General features: G+C 62.2%; 2 protein-coding genes across 5 annotated transcripts in view; one reads left to right on the top strand and one right to left on the bottom strand.

Moving 5' to 3' along the window:
* The window catches only part of CCDC40 (coiled-coil domain containing 40), a 50,171-nt gene extending 44,606 nt beyond the window's left edge, over window positions 1-5,565 (bottom strand). Inside the window, exons 1-4 of the mRNA XM_045986289.1 lie at window positions 5,545-5,565; window positions 5,064-5,119; window positions 4,550-4,937; window positions 1,680-1,872 (exon numbers count right to left, since the gene is read on the bottom strand). Of these exons, the coding sequence (XP_045842245.1) occupies window positions 1,680-1,872; window positions 4,550-4,937; window positions 5,064-5,119; window positions 5,545-5,565 (658 nt within the window). The remainder of the gene's footprint in view (window positions 1-1,679; window positions 1,873-4,549; window positions 4,938-5,063; window positions 5,120-5,544) is intronic.
* The window catches only part of TBC1D16 (TBC1 domain family member 16), a 72,878-nt gene that overhangs the window by 5,658 nt on the left and 42,796 nt on the right, over window positions 1-24,424 (top strand). For all 4 annotated transcript variants that reach the window (XM_045984193.1, XM_045984192.1, XM_045984191.1 and 1 more), the window contains exons 2-3: window positions 6,732-6,971; window positions 9,653-10,241. In XM_045984193.1, coding sequence (XP_045840149.1) covers window positions 6,794-6,971; window positions 9,653-10,241 — 767 coding nt within the window. In that variant the 5' untranslated portion in view covers window positions 6,732-6,793. The remainder of the gene's footprint in view (window positions 1-6,731; window positions 6,972-9,652; window positions 10,242-24,424) is intronic.

The raw sequence follows: 24,424 nt of genomic DNA, 5'->3' as shown, positions 1-24,424 counted from the left end.
GCCGCGTGAGCCCGGGTCAGACTCCTGGCCTTCCGAACTGTGAGCTTACTTATTTGGGTTTTCAGCTGTGGAACGTGTGGTGATGTGTAACTCACAGCCACGGGAAACCAAGGCGCGTGGGACGGCGGTGCTTTCCGAAGAAAGCAGGAGGGGCAACTTGTGTCTTTTCTTTTTTCTTTTTTAAAATATTTTATTTATTTATTTGTCAGAGAGAGAGAGCGCGCACAGGCAGACAGAGTGGCAGAGGGAGAAGCAGGCTCCCCGCCAAGCAAGGAGCCCGATGTGGGACTCGATCCCAGGACGCTGGGATCATGACCTGAGCCGATGGCAGCCGCTTAACCAACTGAGCCACCCAGGCGTCCCGACTTGTGTCTTTTCTAAAGGATGTCATTTCTTCCTGTGTTTCGCTCCTTTCTGGCTTCTCAGTGACTTAGGCTCTGTCTCTGCCCAGGACCCCCTCCCCAGGTATAAATCACCAATTCCTGGGGAACGAATTTTGGGTAATGGATGTCTCCACTTCACCCCGAAAACATTAGAGGGCCCTGCACCAGCACCACCACGCTGGGCTCCACGGCCTCTGCTGTCTCTGGCCCGGGGCTGGTGGCAGGTCTCCCGGGGCGTCCAGGAGCGAGTGCGGTTGGTGAAGACCGGCCACCCCCCGCGCCTGGCTCCAAGCCAGCAGCAGGGCCAGGTCCAAACCGGGGTGTGAGATAAACACCTGCCCCCTTCCCGGCTGCCCATTCTCCAGCCACCCCCAACCCCTGTCCTGGGTCCCCAGTTTCCCTTCCCCCGCAGGCTGCTGGCGGCTGAGAACCCGCAGTTCTGGAAGGCGTTGGGAGAGCCACAGGAGCGGGGGGAGGGCCTTCTGCAGAGGGAGCTCGGTGTCATGGGCATGTGTGTGTGTTTTGAGGGGAAGCCAAGTTCTGTTCTTTCGAACGACACAATAGCCTATTTGCAGAAATCTGGCCCGACCTCGTGGTCACCATGGCTCAGAGCGGCACAGAGCTCGGCTTGCGATCGTGGCTGCCCAGATGGCTGGAGACCAGCCCCGCTGTTCTTACTTCATACCTTTTAAAATCACTACTTTTTTTTTTTTTTTTTTTTTTTTTTCCGCCCAGAATGACGCTCATTCTGGATCTTGGCTCTCCTCCATCTCTGGCCCCTGTGCCAACTGCCAGGCTGGCTTCGCTGTCCTTCCCGTCAGCAGGAACAAAGCCTGTGGACCTTTACCGAAGGCGGCGTTCTGGTGGGCCCATCCGTGAGGATGGGGACTTTTCACAGGTGTCTTGGACTCAGGAGCTTATCACCTAAAATCCACAAGACCGACACGGGCATGACCGTTTTTGTTTTTTTTGTTTTTTAAAAGATTTTATTTATTTGACAGAGAGAGATCACAAGCAGATAGAAAGGCAGGCAGAGAGAGGGGGGAAGCAGGCTCCCCGCTGAGCAGAGAGCCCGATGCGGGACTCGATCCCAGGACCCTGAGATCATGACCCGAGCCGAAGGCAGCGGCCCAACCCACTGAGCCACCCAGGCGCCCCGTGTGACTGTTTTAAAGTGGAAACGTTAAAGGAAAGGATTGGAGGAAAATTTTGTTTTTATCTTCGTCAAGGGTACCGTGAGCGGCCTCCTTCTTCCCCTTCCCCTCTCGGGGATGGGGGTGGCCCGGGATGTCGTACAATGTGCTCGGAGCATCTCGGCTGCTATTTTGATTTCAGCGACCGCCGAGTCCTTGCTGGGGGAGTTGGGGAGCTGCTCCTGGCCGCGGGCTCCTCTCAGGTCCTTTCTTGCAAGCATGAGCTGATTTCGTGGTCTCCGGATCTCTGCTGACAGCACTTGCAGGCTGTGCTGGTTGTGCTCCTGCCCCCAGCTCTGTCCGGGGTAGAATGAGAGTAAGTCACCTGCCCAGAGATCCCAGACCCACAAGGGCGCCTGGCGTTCTCCTTGCTCAGAATCTTGTCCCTGGGTCTTCCCGTTCTGGAGCACAGCTTTCTGGTCTACCAGGAGGGGTAGTTCTCTGTGCTCCTCCCAACCCCATGGGACACCAGGTCCCAGAGGTCACGGGCATAAACTGCTCTGCAGGTTATGAGTGAAGCATTCAAGGTCATGCATCTTGAGGACTCAAGGACAGGAGGAAGATCCCCGACAGGGCGTGCGGCTCTGGCCAGGCCCTGGTGTTGCTGCTGGCAGCGACGCTCGGCCTGGACCCCTGAGCTCCCTTTGTCACGCTGCTGCCCCTCGTCCTGCCTCTGGCTCGCTGCCCGTCCCCTGCCTCTATCCGCTGGAGTCCTCTCTGCCTGGATTCTCCGGGGGCATGCAATCTGGTCTCCACCCTCTTTTTTAAAATTAGTTTTTATTTTTTAGAGCGTTTCAGGTCTACCAAAAACAGTACAGAGAGCGTCTGTGCACCCCCCTCCGGGTTCCACTGTTACAGTATTTTTCATCCCGGTCAAGGATACACGCGTGGTGTCCACTCGGGCCATTCTGAAGTGTGCAGTTTTGTGGCATTGGGGCCGTTCACGTCCTTGTGCCACGGGTCCCCGTCCACCCTGGGAATTTTTTATCCTCTTTACCCGGCTCTGCGTCTCCCACCCAGCTTCCGGGCCCTGTCCCCTTCCCCTTCCCCTCCTGCCCGACCAGCCAGCTCTGCAGGGGCCAGGCCTCCCCCCCTCCCTCCCTTCCCGTTCCAGCTCGCCACAGCTCTGTGTCACACCATTGCCTCTTCCTGGACCTGTGCCCTGTTCTGGAAACCTCGTCCATCTCCAAATTTCCTCTTTTCAAAGGACGCCAGCCACACTGGATTCTGGCCTCTCTAACGGCCTGATTCCAACGTGATCACCTCTGGAAAGACCCGTCTCTGAATACAGCCGCATTCCGAGGTGCGGTGGGGGTGTGTGTGTGGAGCTTCAACATATGATTTGGGGGTCGGGGGAAGACACACTCTCAGACTCATTAACACGTGGGAGAATGCACTTACGCTGCGACAGAAAGCAAGACCCCGGTCACCCCCGTGGGGCGTCTTTGCTTTTTTATGAGATAGACACAGACGATAGGAGCAGACATGCGAAGGGTTTCGGATCCTGGGATTTAAGGCACTTGTGTTCTTCTTTGTACTTCTCTGAGCTTGGTGCCTAATTTACAAAAAAAAAAAAAAGCCTTCAAAAATAGGTCAAGGGCTCTCTCGGCGAGCAGCGTGGCAGAGGCTGGGAACCGGGTTTCATGTCAATGAAGGCGGCTCACAGAGGAGCAGACGCACTTGGAGAGCAAGTGCAAAGTGTCTGAAGAGGGTGAATATTTGTGGGGGCGTTTGACTGACACGCCCCAGGGTGTGGCCTGCTGCAGGACACTCTGGGGCCGGAGCTGGGGGGACTGTCCCCTGCCCACCCAGGGGGCGGGGGTGGGGTGGGAGCTGAACCCTGAGCACAGAGACGAAGGTCTTAGGAGCCAAGTTTCTCTGCCCCGAGTGACCCGAACGCTCGGGACCTGTTTTCTCGTTTGCGGAACTTGCACGTAGGAGGTCGCGTGGGCCAGAGTCTCCGGGCGGGAGAGTGTGTGGTCCGTGTCGGGTGTGCGGGGAAAGGTGGGATTGTGAGCGCTTGTGTTTCGGGATGCCCTTCAAACCTTCCAGCACATTCTCCTGATTATCCTCCACGGTGGCAGATGTCTTCACTGAAGGACGGTTTGGTTCCCAGACTCAGCTGACAGCTGTTTGCAGCCTTGTCTGGGTTAACGAAGAGACACCCGGGAGACCCCGAGGGAGCCGAGGCCTCAGCCTGCAGTGTGGTCCCGGCTGAGCTGCCCTTAACGCGAAACAGACCCCAGACTCCAGAGGCCTAGGGGACATCGAGCAGCTCGTTTCCGCATGGATTATGGGCCGAAAGGATCCTGTTTGGGGAGTAAGGACTGAAATGAAAGTGTGTCACCAAAATTAGGCTTCCTCCTTTCTGTCTACTTTTTAAAACGTGGCCGGGGGATATTAGCAAATCGGGCAGCGCTGGTCTAGAAAGAAGAGACTCATTTTCTTGTACGGCTCGTGAAGGGACCTGGTCATTCTGGAACGATTCTTGAATGCTAAAAATATTCTGGACAGCAGAGTCGTCACTAGAATAACAACAACGACAGTTAGTCACACAGACGACGTGATATGTAGGGCGCGTGATTTTTTTTTAAAAGAATTTTATACCGAGGTTGACAGGTGCTGGGGGGTGCCTCCAAGTTCAGACAGCAGACCAGTGCGGGGCATAAGGGGTGGTCACCCCCTTGACCTGGAGAGGCCGGGAGGGCTTCCCGGAGAGGCTGGCCTGTAGGCAGTTTGGGTACAGAGAGGGGCCGAGTATCCAGAAGGTGGCCCGAGCCAGGGGTCAGCTGTCTGCAGCCCATGGGCCAAATCAAGCCTCCTGCTTGTTTTCTAGTCTTTGAGCTAAGGTTGGGTTTTATATTTTTAAATGGTTGGAAATAAACTAAAAGGAGAATTTTCTGTGAGACACAGAGATTGGGAGATTCAGGTGAGAGTGTCCGTGAGTCAAGTCTCACTGGGTCACAGACCCACCTTCTGGTTCCCGTCTGTGGCCGCTGTCACCTGGTGGGACCGGCAGCCTCGGAGCCCGGAGATTACTGTCTGGTCCTTGAAATCAGCTTGCCGCCCCCCGGCCAAGGGGGTTGAGAGTGTTGGCCTGGGGGAAGCCTTCGATGGGTGGATTCGGGCCCTGGATACGACCACGAGCGGAGTGATGTCCTCGGCTTGTAGCTGAGGCAGTGAGGGTCCCAGAACCATGATTTTCAAGGCGATGCCGATATTGGGAACCCAGTCATCCAGGAGAAGGGCGTGATGGATCTTTCTAGGTAAAGATGCGGACGAGGGAGGGTGACTTTCAGGCTGGCAGGAAGCCGTTAGAAGAATCTTGTGCTTGGGAGAGATAGTGACTTTCTGGTGCGATCTGAGAACAGAGTGGAGGGCACGGGAGGGGCCCCCAGAGAGCCGGGGGCTGAGGACCCGACATGGAGACCCCCGGCCTCGGACAGTGAAGGGCACCCTGAGCCCGGACCCCTGCCACCCCACGAGCCTGTGCAAACCCTCCAGCAGAAAGAGCCTCACGTAGGGGAACCCTGCAAACCAGCTCTGGGGTGGGGAAGAAGCGTCAGAAATGCAGGAGGTTCAAAGAGTCGTCCTGCTGTGAGGACGTAAAACTGCGCCGTCTTACTGAGTGGCATTAAGTCCCTTCACGCCGCTGTGGGGCCGTCCCTGCCATCCATGTCCAGAGCATTGTCGTCGTCCCAAACTGAAACTTTGGCCCCCAAAACACTAACTCGCCATCCCACCCCTCCCCCCGCCCCTGGCGCCCAGCCCCCCATCCTACATTCTCTCTCTGTGAATCTGACCCACGACTCCAGTGGCCTCATGGATGTGGAATCCTACACTCTGTGTCTTTCTGTGTGTGGCCGACGTCACCGGGCACAGTGTCCTTGAGGTCCACCCGTGCCAGCCGGTGGCCAAGTGTCCTTCCTTCTTAAGGCCGAATACAAACATCCCCCATGCGGACGGACCTCGTTGAGTCCGTCCGTCATCGACGATGCTGTCGTTTTGGCTCTCACCTCGTTCCTCTTCTTTCAACGAGAGGAAGGCGATCGGGTGCCCCGGCCCGGCCCCGCCCCGTGAGGCCGGCCTGCACCTGCCCAGCACGGGCTACGTCCCGCACACGCAGCGCCTCTGGCGGAGGGCAGCAGGGTCTGTGCACGCGAGCTCACTCCCGTGCCTCCTTCCATGGCTCCACGGGGTGGCCACATTCTGGGGCTCGACGGATGCGAAGCATCTGGCCGGTCCACACAGCGAGCGATTTCTGACGGTTGGGCTTTCGGCTGGAATAAAAATTGCTTCGGGCCGTCTGCCGGGTGTTGGGCTTTCGTCCAGACCAAGGACTCCTCCTTTATGAGCTCACCCGCTCACTCTCCTGCGAGTTGCCCCGCTCCTTCTATCGGGGAATCTCGAGGAGTTCTGTATGCGTACTGGGTCGATCCTCCGGTTTCTCATTTACTGTTTTAATTTTTATTTATTTGTTTTGTAAGTTTTTTACTTATTTAAGTGATCTCAACACCCCACGTGGGGCTCAAACTCATGGCCCCGAGATCAAGAGTCACCCAGTCCTCTGAGCCGGCCAGGCGCCCCTCTCGTTGCCGAGTTGTAGGCAAACTCGGGTCCTTGTGACACCCTTCCCAGCTGAGATGACCAGTCACGTGTTGGGACATCAGGCCGGGGCTGGGGGTGGAGGAGGCTGGGAAGGGCGGGATGAAGGAAGGAGGTCGCTCCCTGGGAAGCACGGTGGAGGGGTTGAGGTTCAGGACCGAGGGCTCGTTGATACAGACGCAGGGCAAAACTGAGCGGAGGCAAGTCTGAACGTTTCCTGGCGTCACCGTGGGAGAGCAGAGCGCCTGTGACAGGTGGTTTGGCCCCTGGGGATGTTAGCCATGCCTGGAGTCATTGCGGGAAGGGTGCTGCTGGTAGCATCCATGGGTAGAGACCGGGGTCTCTAGTCTAGTCTGGTCAGCACGGAGAGCGACCCGGCCCCAAACGTCCATGGTGCCACGTGGCCTCGTGCTAGCAGGACCCGTCCCGGAGGTCAGCAAACTCCCGTCCATCTTGCGCTTGCTGGTGTGAGGCAGGACATAGGGTTGAAGACACCCGACCCAAGCCTCTGACCTCGGCCTGACGTGCCTCCTCTGTCTTTCTCCCCCAGCCACATCTGCACGAGCCCCGCCTGGGCCGAAGCGTGCGGAGGATGGAAACACTCCCCCGGCAATGTCTCTGGGCCGTCTCCTTCGCCGGGCCTCCTCCAAAGCCTCGGACCTCCTGACCCTCACCCCGGGCGGCGGTGGCGGGCCCCCCTCCGTCCTGGATGGGGAGATCATCTACTCCAAGAACAATGTCTGCGTGCACCCGCCCGAGGGGCTGCAGGGGCTGGGGGAGCACCACCCAGGTGAGCCCAAGAGATGGGAGGGCCTGGGCGGGGGGCCTGGTTTCTTTCTAATGTGTCCAAGCCCCAGCTTCGGAGAGCTTTGGGCCACTTCTCCATTTGTCCTGATTTCTCCATCTTTGAAGGGCCCGGTGACCTTTAACTTGTACACATGGGGCGAGACGGTTTACGGGGAATCAGCTTCAGAAGAGGACATTAGGTCACTCCCAGCTGCTGGGAGCAGGGAGCCGGCAGGCAGGGAAGCGGGCACCCTCCTCTGCGGGCACGGACCAGTACCCACGGGCCCCCTCCACTGTGGCACGACCACACCCCTCGAGCTAGGCCTGGTGGTTGCTTCCCTTCCCACAGCCCGGAAGGCTGCGATGAGAACCAGGTGGACTGTAGGGCAGGCCCCGGAAAGCACCAAGCCTGTCTCTACCTGTCCTGTCTCCACCTGTCCTCTAACCCCATGGTCCCGAAATCAGGGCAGAAAGCATCAGCTGGAGGCTGCCGCTGGGAGATGTGGGGACCGCAGATTCATGCCCCGAGGGCCATGTGCGGGACACACCAGCACCCGGGCCTACGTGAGCGTGGGCTGGACACTTGCTGCGGTGACGGCAGCTTTGCGAGCTGTGCCAAGCCGCAGACAAAGAAACTGCCTCTTTCCCGGGGCTCAGGCTGTATCCTGAGCCCTGCTGCGGTGGCCGGCTGCCCGGTGCTCCGCGGGGCTGCGGCTCACAGCACGGAGCAAAGCAGTCGCTTCTCTTCCAGGTCGGGTACCAGACTGTGGCTGTCCTCGGGCCGGGGCGGGTCTGAGGCTCTTAGATCCGGTCATAGCGACGGGGCACTGACCTCCCTCAGCCCCGCTTGCCTCCCACGGGAAGGACAAAATGATGGGTCCGTGATACCCAAGTCCTGTGTCCTTTGCCGTTTCTGCAGACGGCTGCAACAAGTACATGGTTTGCCTTATCTTACCTGTCCGTTAACCTCATGAGAGTGCCCGGAGCCGGGACAGGCCTCTGTTTCCGACGAGGAGGCTGGTGCTCAGAGAGGCTGGGCCATTCCCAACGCTAGCCCGGGGTGGAGATGGGACAAGGGCAGGCTCTGGGCTATCTTCGTTCTTCCTGTGGCCTCCCCGGGCTGCTGGAGGGCCCTCGGGGCCCCCAGTGCACCTGCAGGGGGCCGGCTGCGGCCTGTGGACTCGCCCGCCCAGCACAGAGAGAAGCCCCACACCAGACGCCAGACATGGAAAAGTTATAAATAACGGGCAGGCCTGAGCACTTTGCTGTATGCAAATTATGTGTCTGCCAAGTACCAAATGAGTTAATTAAAGGACAAAACCTTTAAATTACATTAATGAACTGGTCCTACCTCGGTGAGTCTGTCTTTGTAGCCCCCGACGGTCAGGTGCGGGTTCGGAATCAGCCCCCACAGGTCCCGAAGCAGGAGAGCCTGCCTCCAGCCCAGCTCTTTCCTGCACTAGACGGGACCGCGGGCACCCACATGTGGGCACCCCAGCCCGCCCATAGCCCCCACAGACAGCTCAGGAGCAGGCCCTGGAAGCCAGCTCTGGGCCATGTAGACAGGGAATTCCAGCGTCCTGAATGTCCCCGCAGTGCGCTCTAGAAGGGGGTGCGGGCTCTGGTGGCCTGTTGCCGTGGACTCCTGACCACGGGGCCAGCTCTGGGGGTTCGAGGAGGGGACAGAGGTTCTAGGGCCGGATCAGAGAGTGTCATCTCTTCTGGTCTCAGTCAGAAAGAACAGCCCAGCCCAGGGAGAGCCTTGTGCGGATGCCGTCATGACGGAAGGCCCCGGGGTTGGGGGCGGAGTCCCTGCCCTGTCCCCGAGCCACAGGATCTGAGGGTGTGGAAACACGTGGCCTCCCCTGCTCCTCACCGTTAACCTGGAGCGTCCCCACCTCTTCTGGAAATGGGAGCGAGGCTCAGGAGAGTTTGTTGCAGGTTCTCAGAGCTCCGGGGGATGTGACGGCCCAGTTCGGCCCCGGGGGCTTTCTAGAGCAGAGACCAGGAGGCCTGAGCACCTGGGGTGATCAACCCAGGAGTCAGGACATCCTGAAGCGTCAGGAAATGCCACTTGTCCCCAGACTGAGCGTTCGGGGGCCCCGGGAGCCCACCCGCTGGCAGCCACCTCTGAGGGGGGCCGCTCTTCTCCGGCCCTGTCCACGGGCTGGTGCCTGACATTGGGGACGCCCCTCCTTCCAGAAATCTGCGTTAAAGAAGACACACTGAGACCCCAACTGACTGGAAAACGCCTAAACACCCTTCTTTGGATTTATTTTGTATGAGACAGAAATAAAGTCCGCAGCTTCCGTCACTCCCGGGTGTGGGGAAATAGGACCCGCCGGCCCCTGGGCTCGCCCAGACCTGGAGGCTGGCTGTGGGGAGGGAAGCTCCGGGGCCGCCAGACCGTGGCCGGGGTGAGGCTCTGAGCGGGAGGAGGGCTCCCAGGGCGTGGGGAAGTGACGACAGGCCGCTGCCTGAGAGCCCGGTGCCCCTGAATCGGCTACGTGCCCCCCGTTTTCACTCACTGAGCCCGACTGTGGCCCCAGCTACGCTGCCCTTGGGGCCAGGCTGTCTGGAGCCGGCTCCGGCCCGGTGGTGTCCTGGCGGCCCAGGGCGGGGCCTCGGCCAGGAGCCAGACAGAGGCACCTCGGTCCCTAACACCTGCCCTCCCGACCCCGGCAGGGTACCTGTGCTTGTACGTGGAGAAGGACGAGCTGCTGGGGAGCACCGTCATCCTCGCGTGGGTCCCCAACTCTCGCATCCAGAGGCAGGACGAGGAGGCGCTACGCTACATCACCCCCGAGAGCTCCCCCGTGCGCAAGGCGCCCCGCCCGCGGGCCCGGCGCGCCCAGAGCCTGGGGACCCCCCACCAGCCCTCCCCTACGGAGCCTAGGCCTGCCCTGACCCCCAGAGATGAGGACGCCCTGGTGGTGGCCCAGGGCAACCCGGACGCCGTGCGCGTCAGCCCTTCCCCCCCTTCCGAGGACGGGGAGAAGCCGGCCGGGGGCTTGGGGGTGGCCCCACCGCCAGCCCACAGCGACTCTGGGATCCTGTCAGCAGTCGGTTCGCAGGACGGGGCGGAGGAGGGGCGGGAGCCACGGCCTGAGGCCAGTGAGGAGGAGGGCTCCCTGGAGCTGTCCGCCGACGGCGTGAGCCGGGACAGCTCCTTCGACTCCGACTCCGACGCCTTCTCCTCGCCATTCTGCCTCTCGCCCATCAGCGCCGCCCTGGTGGACAGCGGCAGCTCCGTGTTCCTGGACAGCGAGAGCGGGTGAGTCCTGAGTCCCACCCCCAGGGCCTGCCCTGCGCCTCTCACGGGGGCGATTGTGTGAGTCAGGGCTCTGCTCCCTGAGGACTGCGGGAGGCCTGCGTCTCGTCCTGCCAGGGTCCGGTTCTCCCCACGCCAGGGCCTCGGCCCCGTGTCCCCCCACTGATGCTGCTCAAGGAGACGGTGAAGGACCCACGGGGTGGGGGGGTTCTGCCTTCTCTCCCGTCCCCTTCCCCTCAGCGGCCTCACCTAGGATAAGCCGTCCCCACAGGTCTGACCTGCCCCGTGACCCAGACTAAACCCCATGGGGCCAGGCCCTGGGAATCCTGGTGCCCCAGTTCTCATCAGTGGGGGGACAGTGGCTCGTGGCCATCCCAGAGACCCCGGGTAGGCTCGGAGACTCCTGGCTGGTAGCGTAAGGCCTTTGGGGTTGCAGCCAAACCAGGCATGTGGCCCAGCCCCTGCACCCCGGGGGAACCTTAACCTTTCTGCCCAGACCCTTGAGCTATAAGAGGCTGGAGCACAGTCCTGGGGGCTGACGTTCTTGTCATTCCCTCTGTGGCCTGAGAGCCCAGGGGCACCAGATGCTGGCTCAGTCCACCCCCCCGCCCTCGGTGCCCCTGACCGGAGAGGGTTGTCACAGCCGGTAGTGGCCACCGCTCAGCTTCATGAGGGAGCTGCAGGGCATCGCCGGGGCGGGCGTGCCCAAGGCTTGGGAACTGTGGGCTTGCGCTAACCCGGAGAGGCCGTGGCCTGCGCAGGCCGGGCACCCCTGACCTCGGCAGCCCTTTCTCATGCTCCGGCCGTGGTCCTCACTCTCATTAGGTTTCTGGGTGGACGGTGGTCACGCCCCTAAGCCCTGCTGTGTGGCCGGCATGTGATCACCGAACTCGAGCTGTGAGCCGGGCACGGGCCAGGGCGAAGGCCTCCAGCACTGGCGTGGACACAGGGCGTGTGTGCCTCGGGCAGCTCACGCTTATGCTCACAACCCCCCAGACCCCGCGAGGCGGGTCCTGCCATCACCCCCCCCCCCCCAGAAAGGGAAAGCGAGGCTCGGAGAGGTTATGTAACCTGCTGGAGGTCACATGGCCGGCACGCTAGAGGAGCTGGGTTTGAGCCCAGCTGGCTCTGCCCCAGACCCGGAGCACACGAGGTCACACAGGACGGACGGAAGCGGGGAGCCAAGGAGAAGGAATTTGAGCTTCTTGGGTTCTTTCCTGGTTTTATCCCCTCTGTACGGTGCGGTCCACTGGAGCCCGAGAGTGGCCTGGTAGCTGCCGTCTCACGGACTGGAGAGTGCCTGTGGCGGGGAGCGGCCGCGGCACCCTGTGCACTGAGCTGTGTGGGGTCCCCCCAGAACCAGCCTGGGAACCAGAACAACCTGGCTTCCCACCGCAGGGCTTGGCCGGAGCTCCCCCTGGTGGTGCCACCGGCCAGTGCAGGGCCCAGGTGGTGGGAGAAGGATGGGTGACCGGCACCCGCACGGCCCAGGTGGAGGGACAGGTCCCGAGTTCCGTCTTTACTCTGACTCAGGTGTGCTGGGCCTGGCCTTTGGTCTCATGGCTGAGGTCGAAGTGGCAGAGCCCGAATCAGGGCGTGATGTAACGGGCCCTGCAGGGACCCCAGTCGCGTAAGGAGCTTGGATTGGGAGTTTGGGAGGCCTGGCTGGCATGAGCCCGGGAAAGCACTGTGTCTTCTTAGAACCTCCGTCTCCTCGTTCGTAAGATGAGAATAGTAACCTGTTTAACGGGGTTACCTGGTGAGTTCCCTGCTGGCTGCCCCCTCCCCCGGTTCTCCACGCTGGCTGCCTGTGGGCACCCCCGGGGGACCCGTCTTACTCTCCTCATGGCCAGGCAATTCCAGATGCGTCCAGACTGGAGATTCTCATCCGGGGCCGATTCTGCCCTAAGGGACACGTGGCAGCTTGATCACAGCGGAGGATGGGGACGTGATTGGCCCCTGGTGGCTGGAGGCCGGAGTGCTGCCGAGCGCCCCACAGTGCCCGGACGAGCCCCCCATGACAGCGTGATCCTGTGCGCGTGTCTCAGTGCCGAGGCTGAGAACCCTCCCTGACACGGCGGCCCCAGAGTAGGGACATTCTGTTTTCCTAATTGCAGTAAAATACACATAGCACAGAACTCACCGCTGTAGCCAGTTAAAACTGCCCCATTCCACGGCCTTTAGCACGCTCAGTGTTGGGCAGCAGTGACCGCTGTCTGGCTCCCGAACTTTTCCTTCACCCCAGAAAGAAACCCCACACCCGTTAAGCTGCTACTCCCCTCCGCCCTCCCCCAGCCCCGGCAGCCACTCCCCTACTGTCTGTCTCCGTGGGTTTGCGCGTTCTGGACGTTCCACGTAAGTGGAATCATGGCACAGGTGTCCGTTTGTGTGTGGCTGCTTTGACTGAGCACGATGTCCCTGATGTCCCTTGACGACGTCCCTGACGTGGGCCTCCTCTTCGTGGCTGGTTGCTACTCCGGGTGATTCCAACGGCGGCCGGATGCGAGAGCCCCGCTCTGTACCACGTCAGGTCCCCGAGGGGAAGCGGGGGTCTCTCCGGATCCGGGGTTCCGAGGCCGCGTTAGGAGGCCTCTCGGTGGTAAGGTTCCTGGAGCCGAATGTTTGCTTTCCAGAACCCCGGCCCCTCCAGTTTCCTTTGGGGTCATCTGTTTGCTTAGAGCTGCTTCACAGGCGGTGGGCCGATCTCTGGGCGTGAGCAGCAGACCACGGTGTGGTCGGGGACGGGCCGCGTCTACCAGAGAGACCCCGCAGATCGTGACACGTGCTCTTCAAGCCCGAGCCATCCGGTGAGGCTGAGGCTTTGTGCTGCGACGGGACGGAGGGGAGCCCGCGTGGCCTCCTGGCCGGGAGCCTGTGCTCAGCGGAGGTGGGGGCAGGGCCGATGTGGACACGGCCTGCGTCCCAGATGGGACCTGACGGGTGTTACGGGGAGGAACCCTGGTTCCCGACCCAGCTGTGTGTGACAGGTCACTGGGGACCTTAAAAAGCAGGTGTGGATTCTGGAAGGGGCCGGAATGGGCCTTGGAATCTGCATTTTCACAGGCCGTTGTGAAGACGGCCAGGCCTGGGCGCTGGGCACATTCGCTTGCCCCTTTCCTCTCCAAGCCACCACACCGGAGACCGTGGAAGCAAGGGCACGGCTCCTCCGATCCCTCCCGCCGCCACGCAGTGCCCATACGGTGCTGGGGCTGGAAATCCTGCCCCTAAGGGTCTGCCGTGTGGGACACTGTAGACCAGGCACTCGGCACCCGGCTGCAAGGTGAGGACGCCCTGGGCAGGCTTGGAAACGCCTCCTGCCCGGGTGGCAATCACACCTCCAGCTGTTGGGAGCGGGGCCCAGGGACTTGCGGCGTGGCCGCCTGGTTGAGAACCGCAGCTCTGAAGGGGACCCCAGGAAGAGAGGCGTGGTCCACGAGCCCTGGACCGAGAGGGCGTCTGGATGGAGGTCCAGAATGCCGGCATTGGCTAGAGCAGACACCCCGCAGCTGGGCTTGGCTTTGAGGACTGGCATGTGCCCATAGCGGCTCCTGGAGCCAAGGGTCCCACTGTAACTGGGCACTGGGTCCCCAGGAGGGGTGCAGGCAGGCTGGTTCACGGGATCCCTCTAGTGGCAGAACCAGAGAACTACATGTGGAGGCAGCGAGGCAGGCTAGGACGGGCAGGGAGGACCCCCCACCCCGCCCTTGACCTGAGAGCCCCTCCAGCATTTCGTGATGTGAGGCCAGTGTCCGTTCGTGTGCTACCTGTGGGGCACATCCGGGCAGGACCGGTTCCCAGATGCAAGGCACCTGCCCCACCCCACCCCCACCCCTATCCACCCCCCACCCCCTCCCAGCACAATGATGGCCTGAAATCCTCGACCGAGTGAGCGCTCAAGGCCACTGGGGAGCGGGCAGCCTCGGAGGGCTGCTGCCCGGTTGGGGTCTGAGTCCCGGAGCAGGGTGGGCTTCTGTGACTCCCTCGGCAGCAGGAACTAGGGCGTGGGATGGCCGTGCCGGCGAGGGCGACCATCGGGCAAGGTCAGCAGCGCGGTCAGCGGCCAGCCTGTCGTTCGTCTGTCCTGGGAGGTGCCCGGCCCCATCCGAAGCGCCGGTAGGTGAGGCTGTAACACAGCAGGACCCTGTGCGGGCCCCGGGGGTCTGCCGAGTGCCCACGCCCCGGGAAGGGCATCAGCGGCACGTGTGTGGAGCGGGCCGCCGCCGCCGTCTCTGAACCCGAAAGTCTTCTGAGTGCGGGAAAGAGTCCGAATCACGGACGTAAAACACGTTGGCGAGAAGATGTTCGTCACCGAGCTTTTTAGAGCGGCGCGGAGGGGAGGGACTTCTGCCCGACAGGCGAGAAGGAGGCAGCTGCTCGCTGGTTCACCTACGAGACAGGGGAGTCTTATCAGGGGTCCGTGGGCCCCCCACCTCTTGGGCTGCTTTGTGTGTGTGCTCACGGGGGTCTCTGAGGAGGGGGCAGCACCCGATTTCCTCAGGCGTCTGTGACTCCCGAGCGTTCGGACCTCAGTGCCTCCTGGAGGAAGGCCACGCGGTGTTCAGGAAGGCGTGGACGTGTAAACGTGGACGTTTGTGGTGTCTTAGCAGCAAAGCAGGGCAAATCCCACGCACATTTCGGTTAAAGTCTGTGGAAAGGCCCTGAGCGTGGGTGAGGCCGTCCGGGGCAGGGGCCGGGGGGCGCAGGAGAACCTCCCTCCTCGCGGGACGGACTCCAGCTCTGTGCCTGCACCGTAGTGGCCGCTGGCCTCCCGCGCAGCTGGGATCTCTGGGAACGTGGCCGGTGTGGCTGCTGGCACAGACTTCCACGTCCCGTCATGTTGCGGGATCTGAATTTAAACGGCGTGCGTGGCCGCCGCGTCGGTCAACACCGGTTAGCGAACACTGTGCCGGGATGTTACCGCGTTGTGGTTAATGTTTTCCTTTTCTCGATTTTCAAAAATGTTACTCTGTGGTTGTATTTGTTTTACGGTAAAAACCGAGTTTTAAAACCAGAAAGCCAGCTGAAGTGCCCGACTCAGACTGCTCCCCCGGCCTGGGCTGCACACTTGTCCGGGAAAAGGCTCCTCCACTGGCCAGTGACTGAGGTCCTGCGGGCAACTGACGCTGGTGACCTGCCAGCCGGTCCCCAGAGCTGCGCCCCTGCCCCCGGGAGAGGCTGCTGTTCCCGTCTCCCGGGGCCCTCTTGCCCTTCCTGGTGCCTGCCCTCAGGGTGGCCGTCCCAGGTGAAGGGTGGCGTGTGGGGTTACGGAACTGGCTGGGGGCCTCTCATGGTGGCTTCCTGGGTGCCGTGGGCCAGCCTGCTCAGATGTGGGTCTTGGCGAGCAGGGCACAGGCGCCGGGGAGACGCAGGCTGGTGAACGCCAGGTGGGGTCCTGCTTGGACGCCCCCCCGCCCTTGGGGCCCCACTCGGATGCCCCCCTGCCCTCGGGGCCCTGCTTGGACACCCCCCTGCCCTCGGGGCTCTTCTCGGATGCTCCCCTGCCCTTGGGGCCCCACTCGGATGCCCCCCTGCCCTCGGGGCCCTGCTTGGACACCCCCCTGCCCTCGGGGCCCTTCTCAGATGCTCCCCTGCCCTCGGGGCCCTTCTCAGATGCCCCCCTGCCCTTGGGGCCCCACTCGGATGCCCCCCTGCCCTCGGGGCACTTCTCGGATGCCCCCCTGCCCTTGGGGCCCCACTCAGATGCCCCCCTGCCCTTGGGGCCCCACTCGGATGCCCCCCTGCCCTCGGGGTCCTGCTCGGATGCCCCCCGCCCTCGGGGTCCCGCTCGGATGCCCCCCTGCCTCCAGTCTTTGCTCCTGCTCTTCCCCGTGCCCGCTGCCAGCCGTCCCGAGCCCGCCCGCTGTTCCACCGTCCCGCAGCCTTGCCGCCACTGTCTGGAATGTTCTCCCCTGTGCCGCTGAAGCCCCAGGCAGCCCGTGGGCCGGGGACGACCCTCTTCCCCGCCGTGCTGCACTCTGCAGGCTTCCGCCCCCCGTGAAATCCCCGGCCCGCGCTCTTGCTCTCCCTGAGTCTTCGGGGTCCGTCTGAGCAGTGCCGTGTGCGTCCGAACTTTCTGGGGCGGCGGACGCTGTCCAGGCCGTCGTTACTGGCCACGTGTGGCTGTGGAGCCTTGAAATGGGCCTCTGGTGATGGAGCAGCTGGAGTTAATTTTGTCGGTCCTCAACGAATTTAAATTTTGATAGCCCCAGAGGCCAGAAGCTTCCGTGTTGGGCAGCGCTGGTCCCCAAGAGACGGTCCCGGGGGAGGGCCCTCCGATTCTCTGTTGAAGGGAAAGGGGTCACAGACCCAGTGGCCAGGTGCCCCCCCTTGGCGGGTTTCCAGGGGAGCCGGAGGGTTCAGGGGGCCCTGACGCCGCAGGCAGAAGCTGGTGACGAGGGGCATCCCTGCCCGGCTCCAGGCAGCCCCACCGCAGGACACGAGGCGGAAATAAATGGTATCGTAAGTGCTTTTTGCCTTTAGGAGGAAAAGACTGCATGACACCAGGCTATCAGCTGTAGAGGCTGAATTATTGATATCTGTCGTCCTTGTTGGTGTAACTGGCCTGTGCGCACAGGGGACAGACCGGAGGCGGGAACCCCAGCCTCTCAGAAGGGTCTGGAACTGGCGGGCTCGGTGGCCCAGGCCTGAATGCCTGGAAGCGTCGTGTCGGGCAGCTGCCACGGGGAGCTGGGGGTGTCGTCCAGGGTCCCCCGAAGCCAGCTGAGGGTGGCAGGTGGCGTGAGACGGCCTGGCTGTTCTTTTTCTGCACAGCAACCTCCGGCCGGCTGGGGGACCCTGCAGGGGAGGGGGCGAGAGGGATGTGACCCCGCGTAGCCCAGGGCGTTGGAGGGACGGGGGAGCCTCCAGGCGAGGCGACAGTGTGTTCGCACTGGGGGACGTCCCGGGAGGCGGCTCCAGCAGCAGCAGGACCAGACGGGGGCGGGGAGGGCGTGGGGGTGGCCACCACCACCCCGGAGACAGGGTACCCATCTGCCCGACCAGCTGTGTGTGCTGGACAGAGAGGAGGGGGGCGGCAGGGAGCCGGCGGCGGGTGGGGTGGCGGGGAGGTGGAGGGGTGCGTCCCTCCCTCGAGGTTTCGGGGAGCTCCCCCTGTGCCCCGCCGTGGGCCTGGCCGGCGCCCCGCCGCCCCTGCCGGAGCCACAGGAACGCCTACCTCGCCCCTCCTGGGCCCTCAGCAGCAGCCTGGCAGCCGCGAAGCTGGCAGTTTCCAAAGATCTGTTGTTTGGGTTTGTTTGTGCTTCTGTAACTGGGAGCTGAGATGTATTTCTTTAAAACATCCCATCTCCCGACACCCTGCAATCTGTTCTGGGCTTCGTTAAGACTAATCTTGTCTTATGTTTCTGTAGCACTCGGCGGGCTCCGTGCCGGCTCCCCCCGCCCCTCCGCGCGCCACCCCCCTCCCGTCAAGGTGGCAGTCACCAGCTGCTCCGTCTGCGGTGGCCGACACCCGGGTCTGAGGGAAGCGGCTTTGGGAAGGGCCGCCGGCCGGCGGGGGCCCCGTGGACTGGCCCGCGGCTTCCGGGCGGGCAGGCTAGGAAGCCTGGCAGGTGTCCAGGACCAAGGACGTGCCCTTCACCGTCTGCCCTCAGCCGTGGGAGCCCCTTATGGGGTGGCGCTGCCGCTGACTCCGGGAGCTTCGAGAGGCTGCCCGGGAGCCCAGGCTGGGCCTCGACAGTGCCCCGTCCTCCGATGTCCAAACCAGGGAGCCATCAGGGCAGGGAAGGGACAGGCAGGCTTGGTCAGGCTCGGGCCCTTGGCCGACAGCCTCTGTCAAGACCCCGTCTCCAAAGAAGGTCATGTTGCGAGGTTGCAGGTGGACCCGAATTTAGGCGACGCTGTTCAACCCAGCATGACCTTTCGTCGTGGAAACAAGGCCCAGGGCGGGTGCCGTCCTTGCCCCGTTTGAGCGAGAACAGAGGCGCTGACAGCCCGTGTCCCTGGCCGGGGGTCAGAGCGCGTGAGTTCCTGGCTGAGAGGCTGGCCTGGGGGGGAAAGCAGCCGCTGGCGGTGCGCACCCGACTGGGCGTGGCCGGGTTCCAAGAAAACTTTATTGATGGACCCTGAAATTTGAAATTCATGGAGTGTTCGTGTGTCCTGAAATACTGCCTTCCTTTTGATTTCTTCCAACCCTGAAAAACGTTCAGACCCGTTCTTTGCGCAGAAACCCGTGCGCGGACGCGGGTGGCCGTCTCCGTCATGGCCGCCAACGCTTGGGGGCAAACTCGATGTCCTCCGGGAGGTGAACGGACAGGTGGACGGCGGTCCGTCCAGACGAGGGGGTTCTAGTCATTGTTAGAGAGTAGCAGAGGCTACGCTGGGGGGATCGTAATGAGAGGTGTGTGGCTTCGTCCCCCTGCCCAACCCCGCGTGACGAGACAGGAGGAACCCACGGGAGCTGTGGGCTTCGGTTATTGGTGGTGGATCGTTGCTGGGTCATCGATTACGACACGCGTGCCGCGCGAAGGCAGGGGGTTAATAACAGGGAAATCGCGTGCGGGCGCGTGTGTGTGTGTTGGGTGGAGGGATATCTAGGAACCTTCTGCTCAGTTTTTCTGTACACCTAAAACTGCCCTAAAAAATTAAATCTGCTTTTAAAAACGAGTTCTCAGCTCTTGGGTGGTACAGGGACAGACAGCGGGGGCCCTAACGGGTGATTCTGGTCTCGGCCAGCCCTGAGCAGCAGAACTGTAATGTTGAGCCCCCGTACATGGTTTAAAATTTTCTGATAGTCTCGTTTTTGAACACTAGATTTTGAAATGCAAAAAAAAAAAAAAACCAAACCATGTACAGGGAGGTCCCACGAGCCCTTCAGCCAGCCTCCCCCAATGGCATCATCCTGTCCGAGACCACAGTACGCCTTCCAAGCCAGGAAGCCCGTCGGTGGCTGGGTGCCCGCAGAGCTCTGCGGTGGGGTCATTCTGTGTCACCATCAGCCCAGCCGAGACGCCCCGTGGCTCCCTTGTGTCAGCGTGGCACCACCAAGGAGACCATCCCGCCGTCGGATTGCTTTTGCATCCGTCCGTGCCGGTCACCGTTTGGGCGTATTTGTGTGGGCCTAACAGCCACCCGAAAAAGAAACACATAAGAGTAATTTTAATGGTTCTCCAGCATACCCCAAACATTACCACGGCAACGTGTGATCAATGTCCCATTATTGGTCATGTCTCTGGGGACCGAGTCTTAGGAACCCCGCGTGCACTGCACCCGTAGAACTCATCTCAGGGTAAACTCGCCATCCTTCACGTGCTCGGGGCCACGTGGGGCTCGGGGCCACCGCGTTGGCCGGCTCAGCCTGGCGTCCGGCTGTTTTGTTTAGATTTTTCTGGGCAGCCCTTTCCCCTGGACGTCCCTCTCTCTCTGTCCACAATGGCTGGGCAGCTTCTAGGAGGGCTGGGCGGTGTTCGGTTGTCCATGCTAGGGAAGTCCTGCGGATCTGACCCCTCCCTGGCTCTGAGCAGGGATTTCGAAGGTCCCCAGCCAAGGGTGTCACCCAAGGAAGTGACCGCACCCGGCGGGTCCCCTGGAAATCATGTTGTCTGCCCTGCAAAGGACCGTCCGCTCTTTAGAAAGCTGGCCTCTTTCTGTGAAAGCTGTCAGGACGGGGGAGGAAGGAAGTGCACCAGTCCCTCCAGAACCGAGAAGGAGGACGTTCCGCCTCCTGGAGAGGGGGCACTCCCCGGGGACGCTGGGCTCCCGCCGCAGGAGGCACGTTGTCCTTCCCTGCTCCGCTCACAAACCATGACAGCCCCTCTGGGGGTCCTTGATGCAACCGTGGATGATTTGTTGCACGGGGCCTGGAGGGATGCTCGCCGGGGAGCTCTTCTGCTCTGACGGCATGAAGCCGCCTTCGGGAGCAGGAAGCCAGGGTCCCCAGGGCTCCCTGGGTGTTGCCTCAGCAGCCCTGGGCAGGGGCTCCGCAGGGAATGGATGGAAGCATGAGGTCACAGAGCAGCGACGCGGTAGCACCTCCCAGGTGAGACGGGGAGCTCACGCTCTGTCCCTGGGGACCCACGTCTGGCTGTTGCAACGTAACCCAATACCGATGAAATTCTCCCTAAAAGAGAGGAGTAGTGGCAAATGACCTTTGTCGTTTTTGTGTGCGTGTGAGGTTTATTTGCTTATTTGAGAGAGAAAGAGCGTGCACAGGGGGAGGGGCCGAGGGAGAGGGAGAGAGTCCCAGGCAGGCTCCCCCGCTGACCACGAGCCTGACATGGGGCTTGGTCTCACCACCCTGAGACCATGACCTGATCTGAAACCAGGCGTCGGACGCTTCACTGACAGCCTCCCAGATGCCCCGACCTTTGTCTTTTGATTGAAACGTCCTCGTACCCACGCTGGTCGTGTCCGCATTCATTCCCAGCGGAGTAATCAGAACAGACACTTTTGCTTGGGTTTTCTGTTCGCTTCAGCCAATGTTCCTCAAACGCCTGTGATGCGCAGGAGGACAAAGGGCTCCCACCTGTGTCCAGAACATGCTTCCTGCTTCGGGGAACCTGAAGGTATGGTTTTCCTGACGATCCTGGCCTTTGAGGGTGGAGGCCTGGACTCCGGGGCGAGCAGGTGGCCCAGGACAAGTCCCTGGCCTTCCTTCGCGGCAGGCAGTGACACAGAGTGGTCCCCAAATGTAGTGGTGCTGGACCCGAGCCACAGGTCCTATCCTGGCTCTGCCCAGCCACATGCCCTGGCAAGTCCCTGCCCTCACTACCCCCCTTTCTCTTCCACACGGTGGGCACAGTGACCGGTGCGACCACAAGGCCGGCATGGGGCGTGGCCCCTCTGTGCTCCTGGGGCCCACGGTAGCCAGGAGCTCCCCCCATCTCAGCCTTAGGTCCCGAGGGAGGGGGGCACGGAGACTGGCCCGGGGTTAGAGGGCACACCCCTCTGCTCTTCCATTTTGCTTGGTGGCCTCCAAGGAGGTGTGGACCTTTCGGGAAGAGGGGCCTGTCCTGAGGGTCTCTGAGGGTCTTTGGAGCCAGAAGGGGCTTAGGAAGGAGGTGCCTGCCAGGGTCGGGGAACATGGGAGAAAGAAGCTGGAAGGGGGAATGTTCTGGAAGGGGGAGGGTGGCTGTCTTCTGGAAGGAGACCTGTACGCATTAGGGAGGTGGGGGTAAGACAGACCCCGGGCCCAGCAGAAGGGGCAGGCGGGCGGTGTGGCCTCTCCCAGGAGCCGCAGGGCTGGCGGCTAGTGCCGGGCTGTGTAGACTGCGGACGCACCACGGTCTGTCTTGCTTCTGTAAATATTTAAACACTGGAAGGATTATTTTTGGTGGCTACGGTCTCTCTCCGAGCCTGGCGGGCTGCCGGGCTGCCGGGAAGGGTGTCAAGTGACAGCGGGCTCCCTGCAGGCCCCCCGTGCTCCCCGTCCTGGTGATCCAGGGGCCACCGTTGAATTGGGGTCCTGGCCCCCCACTTTGGGAGAGTGTGGACAGACAGAGGCTCCCAGCCTTGCCCCCACGGGTGGGAGCAGCAGGACAAAGGTGGGTGTCACGTCTGAGGAGTTTCCCTGATGGTAGTTGCAAGTGACAGTTCCCCGAGCTTCCAAGCCACGAGCCATGACATGCAGGGCCAGGGGCCAGCCCGGTACCCCAGGGAGGTCGCCAGCTCCGCAGAAACACCTGGGGTGAAAGGGCGCATTCTGTGCCCCCCAGCTCCGGGGGGCCTGCAGAGAGCCCGCCTTGGGGGGCCCCCAGGCAGACGTGCGAGGAGCGTGCTTCCCGGGCAGCAGCCCCCACTGGCGGGGGACAGGCGAGGCTGTGGGCGCCCAGGGCCACTGACCGGGTTCTCTGCAGAGCAGGCCGCCCGGGTGCCCGGTCCGGGCCGCAGGATCCGGTCTGTGGGGGGCCTCAGGGCCGCGTGACTCCCCCCCACCCCAGGAAGGACCAGGCTGGCAACGCCACCCCCGAAACTCCATTTTCCCGGAGGTGGCGCTTCGTGTGCCCAGCAGATGGCAGGCTTCCTCCAGATCAGCCGGGGTGTCCCCTGCCCGCAGCGCCGCCCTCCGCCGGGCCGGCCCCTCCCCCACGCCCCGCCCCGCCCCCGTCGTCCGCTGATGGCCAAGGGACCTCCTCACGGGGGACCCCCCCCTTTGTTGCAGCCCCTCCTTGCTACGTCCCCCTCCGCTGGTGTGCTGAGCCCCTCCTCGGTGGCTGGGGACCGGCCAGCGCCTGCGAGCCCGGCCAGTTACACAGGCTGGCTGTGCGCTGTTGGGGAGGGAACTGCGGTGCGGACGCAGGCTCAGACCCAGGCCAGGCGCCCTCCATGTGGGACCCCCGTCCTGCCCTTCCCTGTGGCCTCTCTGGGTGCTGTTGGCAGAAAGTCGCCGACATGACCTCCCCCCCCACACACACACATCGTGCCAACCACGACCTCCCCAGAGACCAGACAGGCTCTAGACGGGCTTGGCCTTGGCCCCAGAGCAGAGGCACCAGCTGCTGTTGGACCCAGGAGTGAGGCGCCCCAAAGAATTGAAAGCAGGAGCTCAAACGGGTCCGTGCGCGCCCACGTTCACTGCAGCGTTGCTCACGGTCGCCAAAAGCTGGGAGCCCCCCAAGGTCCATCCGTGGATGGATGGATGAACTCAGTGTGGTCCGTCCACCCGGTGGGATGCTGGTCCGCCTTAGGAAGGAAGGACATCCGGCCACCTGCCCCGTGGACAGACCCAGAGGACAGCGCGCTCAGCGAAGTCAGCCACTCACAGAAAGGCAAATACCGGAGGGTTCCACTGACCCCCTGGAGTCTTCATTGTAGAGACAGAGGGTTGAAGCGAGGGTGCCAGGGGTTGGGGGACGGGAAGGGGAAGTGAGTGTTTGATGGGGACAGAGTTTCAGTCTGGGACGATGACGATGTCCTGATGGGGAAGGTGCCTAATGCTACTGACCTGTGCGCTTAAAAATGACTAAAATGGTAAGTTTTCTGTTGTATTTGGCCGCAATAGAAGAAGGGAGAGAGGAGGAAGAAGTCGAGGTCGGCAGGGCCACTGGGACGGCGAGAAGCCACGCGGGTGCCCGACTCTCCAGCCTTTTGGGAACCAGGGTTTGCGATGAGATCCTGTGAGCTTGTGTGGGTTGTCGCCTTGGACTTCAGGCTCAGGGAGGTCCCAGGCTGCTGGCCGGGGGCTCTGGTGTGGCTCGGTCTGGAAGGAGAGCCTGGCTCGGCCATCGGGGTGCCCCAGCCAGAGGGCTGACGGTGGCTTAGGCTCCCCCAACCCCAGGACTCCTCTGACTGGCGGGGCCCACCCTGGGAGGCAGCCGCCAGCTCTCAACACGGCTTGTTCGGTCCTCATCGAAAGCAGCTCAGAATAAAACCAGAGCCGGGCCCGAGAAGCTGGTTCTTCCGGGACTCCCTCCGCCGGGCAGGAAAACCAGGAGGAAGCTGGAGCCTTGTCAGGATTATTTAGAGGACAGATACAGCCTTCCCGTTTTCCAGAACTTTGAAAGATTCTCCCCTGGTCTCCTGGACCCTGGGGAACTGAGCAGGCCCTTCTGGGCATGGGCACGGGGCTCCGTGGCAGAAGGGAGGTACCCGCAGGCCTGGAGCTGGCTCCTTAACATGACCAGTCCCCCCCCCCCCCCCCCAGGATTGTAGGAGGGTCCAGAAACGGCCACTGCGTGGTGCGACCTCTGGGTCTGGCAGGTGTTCGAGTTCAACCATAACCTGCCCTGAAAAGGCCAGCGTCCCTGACCTCTCAGTGGCCCCTAGGGAGGACCTCAGGCCATCTCCGGGGCCCACGCCTGGCTCATGGGCCGGCCTGGCTGGGAGCCCGGCCCCGTGGTGACTCAGCACCTCTAGTCTCTGCCATGCAGGGCCATCCTATGGACGGAGGCTGCTCAGACTCGCTCACAGGGGGCCACAGGGCCTTTGGAACAGTTCTGAACTCGGCAAAAGCCCTTAGCCTCGGAGCGTTTGGGGAGGGCAAAGACACGAGCCCTTATTAGGACTTTCTTTCTGGTGGGCACAAAAGCCCGTGTCTTTTCACCCTGGAGCTCACCCGGCACCAGCCTCACTGAGGGGTTCTCTGTCACCCAGACTCGGAACAGAGAGGTGGCTTGCTCAAGGCCACACTCCTAGAGAGGACAGGGCAGGCGGGGTCCCAGACCCCTGCTCCCTAGACCGGTAGAGAACCAGTTAAGGAGGCTTTGGGCATTTTAACCACCTGCCAGGTGAGG

This window comes from Meles meles, chromosome 18 (genome assembly GCF_922984935.1).
Source record: "Meles meles chromosome 18, mMelMel3.1 paternal haplotype, whole genome shotgun sequence".
Lineage (NCBI taxonomy): Eukaryota > Metazoa > Chordata > Mammalia > Carnivora > Mustelidae > Meles > Meles meles.
The sequence above is the reverse complement of the archived record's forward strand: the minus strand, read 5'-3'. Positions and strand labels throughout refer to the sequence as shown.